Here is a 6,993-nt window from a genome sequence, read left to right as displayed (position 1 = left end):
GTTGTTTTGTAAAGCGTTATGAGATCTCCCGGAAGAACTCCACACTACGTGTTACAAATCGAGCGGAGGAAGTGGACCCTTTTGGCATTTTTGCTTCAAATACGTTATGCGAGTATCCAAGTGCATTTTGAATTAGCTCCCTTAATTGTGTGATAGCAAAATATTTATCTAGATCCAGGTATAAATCACCGGTAGGCTTTTTCAAAAGTCATGCATATGAAACCCACAATTAGACGAGAAAATAATAACAGCAACGTGTGACATCTAAAGGACAAGAACATACTTCAGTTGAATGGGTTTACCGATTGAGTAATTCAATGGAACTGAGGTTTCGAGGTTGTCATCAACGAAAAAAGTTTACAGTTTCAAGTATTTCAATGTATTAACAACTAATTCTTATACATTACTCACTATACCATTTACTGCGTTCGTTCTTATTTGAGGCTTGGCTCAGAATAGTCTTATATTTGCCCACAGTTTGTAGAAAATATTGGTCCTCTTTTTTGATTTCCGCAGACTTGGTTTGCTTAGGCTTAATGCGTCTCGATGCCTTTAATTTCCGATTCCGTTCGTGTTCTCTCTTGACTAGTTTTTTACGAGCTTCCTTCTTTTCTGCCTTCAACCGAGCCATATGCGCATCTGCTTGTGAATTGATTTTTCTATTCGATCGTATTCCCATCCTTCCCTGCCGGGAAATTTCCCCTGTGAAATCCTCAGTGGACTCAAGTAGCTTCCGTTTCCGTTCTTTCTTCGTAGTTTTAACGTCTTGTTTTTTCGAAACTTTCATAGCACTGATCGAAGTGTTAGGAATGATCGCCAGCTGATCATTGAGTGTCTTTTTCTGCTCCTTTTTGAGAAGATTTCTCTCCGCTTTTTTCTTGCGTATTTTTTCCATCTTTTGCTGATACGTAGGATTGTTGAGTCGCGATTTTAGCAGACGTTGCTGTTTTATGTTGTGTACATTGCGATCTTCAATGCTAAACGCAACAATTGGTCGATTGTTAGCTCCGAAAATAGATGGATTGTTGTTCAATTTTCGAAGCACCTCCAATGCGATTTCGTGTTTTTTGAAAGACAAAAACCCATATCCACGAGACTTTCCGGATGGATTTCCAAATGATGGACAATTTTCTCGCATCACTCGACACTCCAGTGGTTTGAAACCTGTATTATTCTGAACCATCTTGTGAAGATCACCGTTTGTGTAGTTTTCTGGAATATTATGTATAGTAAGCCGCTCTTTAGCGACGAATCGGTTCAAATTTTTCAACACTTGAGAATTTCTTTGCTCGAGTCTTAAGCGTTGCGCCATATCTGTCTTTGAAACACCCTGGGCTGCTGCCGAACCTGCCATTATAAGTCCTTCCTTCAATAAGTAGAGGTTCCTTGAATCTTTCCCGGTTTTGTCGGTTTTGATACTCTCCTGCTCGCGTATCTCTTTCTTCTTCAAAGCTTTTACAATCTCAATGAACTGATTGTTTACCTGTATCTTATAGCTTTGTCTCAGGCTCATTTCAGCGGAATCGCTCAACTTGAAAATAACAAAGGCGGTCCCTTTAGAATGCCCCGAAATTCGTTCTTTGTTGATGTGAACCTTCTCAACGATTCCAAACTGAGACATAATATCCTTCAAATCGGAATCAGTTGCATCGTAAGGTACATTCTTAAGGAAAACTGTTCTACCTTCATCTATTTCAGTGTGATTTTGCTTTTTTTCCAACGTCGGCTTTGTATCCTCTAAAATCGAATCCTCAGCGCAGTCCGCATCGGTTTCCATTTTTTCGAAATCTTTTTCTTCTTTCACTTCTGCATCAGATTCCTCAACTTCCTCTTTCTTGGTGTCGGTATTTTTCTTAATCTTGCTGTAGGTTTCCTTGTGCAGGGCATAACACAGCTCTATTTTCCGTCCCATAAATACGTTGTTATTCATTGCGTCGACAGCGCGATCAGACTCCTCTCGTTTGGCATATTGTATGAAGGCACATCCTACCAGTTTCCCATCCGGCCGTTTCAGAATGCTAACCTCTTCGAGGGTGCCATACTTTTCGAATTCCACCCGTAGCTTTTTTTCCGTTATCTTGTAACTCAGATTGCGAATGATTAGACGACACTGGCGATGAGCGTATTCTCGACTACGCACGCGGGTTGCATTTTTACTGAGTTTAGCTTTTCTGTTGAGGTCTCCGTTGCTACCACTATTTTCCTGTTTATTTTCAACACCACGTGGTGCTCCTTTTGAAATACTTTTATCTGTTTTGCAGGATTTTGATTTCTTGGGTGAAATCATTTTATTAATCGCTTAGTTTTCGAAAATATAGTTGAAATTAAACTGAACGCGTGCAACAAAAACCAAACACGTTTGTTTTTATCGTGAATTGAACTGTTTTGTTGATCTGACGTTTGATGGTAGAGGGGTATGCCTCTGATGCAGTGTTTACATACCTGGGTGGAGTAGAAGGCGGAGTATATTTGAATTGGTAAACGAAAGTGGTTCTTCAATTTTTACATTGGTTATAAATTTAGTAAAGTGGCGGCGCTGCGGTGAAAGTGATGATGGTTTTAAATTTTGCCATGTGAGTTTATGGTAGGTTTGTAGTTCTTTCAATAAATCCCAATGTTATAGTCATAAAATATTATTTGGTTGCGATGAGTTTGGAAGAAATTTAATTCTGCGCAATTTTATATATAACATGTTATTTTCTTACCTCTTTCAGTAGTGAAAATAGCATAAATGTTGACAATGGTTGAATCAAAAAAGGAAATTTGAGAACACAATCAAAAACAAGTTTAAAAATGCATGGTTCCTGCATGTGAGACTTACATTGAAAAGTCCAAAAGTAAAATATACGTGATTTGTTTTTGAGTTTTAGGTTACATTATCATCATTTTCTTAGATCAAAAACAAAATTCAGATGTCTCACCGATCGTTTACGTTTTGCGTTACATCGTCAATCGGATTAGTGAGTCCAAGAGATTTTTAAATTCCCAAAAATTTAAATGAAAAGTATTACCTGAATGCATAAACCAAGTAGCACTGAACCCTACTTAATCAATTTTCTATAATTTTTCTGAAATTCCTACCAAGATCCATTATTATAATATATAAATATTATTTTAGTTTCACCATTTGCGAAAAAACCTGTTACTCTACTACCTAGAGCAACATATTTGATGCGAAGAAAATAATTTTCATTTATATTTTTTTATTTTAAAAATTTGTCCATTTCACCTGAAAATCCGTTATCATTTTCGCTTCACAATTGACGAATTTACGCAAAGCTGAATCAGTTCATGCGACATCTGCATTAGAGCTCAGAACCACAAAAGAGGGGCTGTATGTTTATTTTACGCACTGAAAAGCGCGATTCGGTCGTAATTATTAATTTTATTTTTATTTAGATTCATTTCAGTCACTAAATGTCGTCAGTATATGGTTAGAAAATTATTGTTTTGTATATTGCCACTGGTTTCAACAAGCGATTTTACCAAAGTCATAGATAATCTTCGGAAATTTTAGGTTTGATGATGCATACCGGTTATTGATATTATGGATAATTGCGATGAAATCGATGTCATATCAAATTGGCTGATATCATTGATTATGTAGGGGCCGATACGAGAAGGATTTGCAGTATTTTTAGCACAAAACACCCTATTCGTCGTTTACATAGTTGAGAAAAAATTAAAGTTACAATACTTATAACAATCCATTCCTCGTAATGTACATAGCACATTGTAAAATGATGATTTTCTAACCTTTTTAGTGTGGAAAGAATACATGAAACCGGTAAATTTGAAGATAAATTCTGATTTTTCTAGAAAATTACCAAAAAAACAAAACATCCTCATTTTACTCGCTGTGCCATCTGGTTGTAAATCCAACGTAAATTCATCAATGATGGAGCATGAAGCTTAAAATGTTAATTCATGATGGCGACGATATTGTGTCGACATCTGTTGCCCAAATAAGGAGGTGAAGCATACGGGTAAGAGCGGTGTCGACATCTACGAAGGTATTAAATGGTAATGAATGAAGCATAAGCTATTAAAATTACTATGATAAAATACAGTTTTAAACTGTTAATAGATCAATGAAAAGCATTTCAAAATGTTTTATTGAAAGCTCATAATATATTGTGCTGAACCTTTTTCATCCATTACTGAAAGAAATTATAAGAACAGATCAAATTGTTGAAATTATGATTAGAAATCATTATTAGAAACAAGTTTCTTTCAAGATTTTTCCATTATATACACAAAACCTTTCGGATTATTGATGGAGATGTTTATTTGATACAATAAATTTCATTTTCACTTCAAAAATATGTTGGTTTCTCTTACGACTATCAAGGCTAGAGTTGCTGCATTCCTCCAAGAGATAAAAATGATCGTGTATGGTTGAAGAATAATGAGAATTCGGAATGGAGTGATTCTTGCTACTATTGTCATTACTGATAATGTCAATGCTACTGATCGTGTAAGGGCCGCTCAAGATTTTATAATATTTTGTGTCATAATGCTTATTAATTAATAAAACTGTTTCATTTTCAATTGACGAATTTACGCAAAGCTGAATCAGCTCATGCGACATCTACATTAGAACTCAGAACCACAAAAGTGAGGGTGTTTGTTTATTTTACGCACTGAAAAGCAAGATTCGGTGGTGATTATTCATTTTATTTCAATTTAGATTCATTTCAGCCATTGAATGTCGTCAGTATATGGTAAGAAAGTTGGAGTTTTGTATATTTACGATGGTTTCAACACGCGATTTGACCAAAGTCATAGCTAATCTTCGAAAATTTTAAGTTTGATAATGCATACCGGTTATTGATACTATGGATAATTGCGATGAAATCGATATCATATCAAATCGGCTTATATCATTGATTATGTAAGGGTCGATACGAGAAGGATTTGCAGTATTTTTAGCGCAAAACACCCTATTCATCGTTTACTTAGTTGAAAAAAATTAAAGTTATAATACTTATAACAAGTATTGTAACTTTAATTTATAAATTCCTCGTAATATACATAGCACATTGTAAAATGATGATTTTCTAACCTTTTCAGCGTGGAAAGAATACATGAAACCGAGAAATTTGAAGATAAATTCTGATTTGTCTAGAAAATTTAAACGAATTTCATACCAAAAAAACAAAACATCCTCATTTTACTCGCTGCGCCATCTGGTTGTAAATCTAACGTAAATTCGTCAATAGATATCAACAGTATTTTGAATTAGTTTCATTATAGAATTGGTCAAAAGGTACAAATTCTCTAGAGATTATTGAAATATTATCCAATTAATTGTGAGTTTACTTGAATATTGACGAATTTACGCAAAGCTGCATCAGCTCATGCGCCACAAAAGTGATGATATTTGTTCATTCTACGCACTTAAAGGCAAGATTTGGTTGTGATTATTCATTTTATTTCTATTTAGATTCATAACCTGTTTGCGTTATTGTTGTAAATCTAACGTATATTCGTCAATTGCAATCTGAAGTCATTTCAGCTTCCTATTGGCGATTTAACGTAAAACGTGAACGATCGGTGAGACATCTGGATTTTGTTTTTGAACTAAGAAAATGATGCTAATGTAACCTAAAACTCAAAAACAAATCACGTATATTTTACTTCCGGGCTTTCCAAGGTAGTTCTCACATGCAGGAATCGTACATTTTTCTACTTGTGTTTGATTGTGCTCTCGAATTTCCTTCTTTAATTCAACCATTGTCAACCTTTTTATAGTTTTCACTACTGAAACAGGTAAATAAATAACATGTTATATATAAAATTGCGCAGAATTAAATTTCTTACAAACTCATCGCAATCAAATAATCTTTTATGATTATAACATTGTAATTTATGGAAAAAACTACAAACCTACCATAAGCTCACATGGCAAAATTTAAAACCATCAACACTTTCACAAGGGGGTCTCCGTAGCCACATTGGTTGCGCGTTCGCTTAGTAAGCGATCGATCGTGAGTTCAAAACTCAGGGCCCTCATTGACCATCTTTGTGTTGTTACAGAATAACTACGTCCACGCAACAATCATCAGCGATGGAGATCGATCCACGGTCGAAATAAGATCGACTCATCCATACAACTGCTCTGCTCTGCAAGACACATCGGGCTGCTGTTCTATAAATAACTCAACAATGATCAATCAACTGTCTCCGCTGTCCGGTCTAACTGGATAATGGAAGAACAGAACGAAAACTCTTACGCCTATATGGCAACTGTGTAATGTGCTAATTATAGATATGATAAACATGTGACATGTACACGATTGAAATTCGGCTCTGTTACAGCTGAAATGCTAATGAGCCTAAAATAAACAAAAGGGATAAAAAAACACTTTCACCGCAGCGCCGCCTAGGTGTAGATTTGTACGTTAGATCGCCAACTTGAATTGTTCCTTTCTAAGAGGGGTGATTGAATTTATGAAAAACATTATTGATCATCCTTCAACTTTATTCCAAATGTCAAAATATAAATCAAAACAAGTTTATAAAAATGAAAATGGATCGCCAAATAGCAATTCGCGAAGCCCAAAGAAGGAATCGTCCGATTTCAGCCATTTTTATTTTGTCTCATTCGTCTCTGTCCGTAGATCAATGTTCGGGTGAGAAAAAAAAATAAATTCCTCAAAAACTTTGAGGGAATGTTTGAAAAAAATCAATTCTCATATGTTCTTTTTACTTTTTGTATCAAACATTTATTCCATGTAACGGAAAAAACATTTTACTCGCAAGTGAATCAATAATCTTGAGCTGGTCTGGGAGCTGGGAGTGTCGTCGACTGGGGGGTGTGGAGGGGGCGGACCGCCCCCGGGTGGAGAATGAACCGAATCTATATGAAAAAAAAAATGAATAAATATGATTTCTGACAGAGTGGTGAGGATGCAAATCGACTCTTCCGCCCCGGGTGCGATGCAGACTCTCCTCTAGGTGCAAATGTTTATACTTTTCTGGAAATGGAGT

The 6,993-nt window shown here is 35.6% G+C and overlaps 1 protein-coding gene across 1 annotated transcript; it reads right to left on the bottom strand.

Annotated features, from left to right (window-relative positions):
• Window positions 1-363: 363 nt before the first annotated feature.
• On the bottom strand, window positions 364-2,375 carry LOC129769535 (RNA-binding protein 28). The gene has a single exon (XM_055771882.1). It carries the CDS (start codon window positions 2,285-2,287, stop codon window positions 404-406), a length of 1,884 nt encoding a protein of 627 aa, XP_055627857.1. The 5' UTR covers window positions 2,288-2,375; the 3' UTR covers window positions 364-403.
• Window positions 2,376-6,993: the final 4,618 nt, after the last annotated feature.

This window comes from Toxorhynchites rutilus, chromosome 2 (assembly GCF_029784135.1).
Source record: "Toxorhynchites rutilus septentrionalis strain SRP chromosome 2, ASM2978413v1, whole genome shotgun sequence".
NCBI lineage: Eukaryota > Metazoa > Arthropoda > Insecta > Diptera > Culicidae > Toxorhynchites > Toxorhynchites rutilus.
The sequence above is the reverse complement of the archived record's forward strand: the minus strand, read 5'-3'. Positions and strand labels throughout refer to the sequence as shown.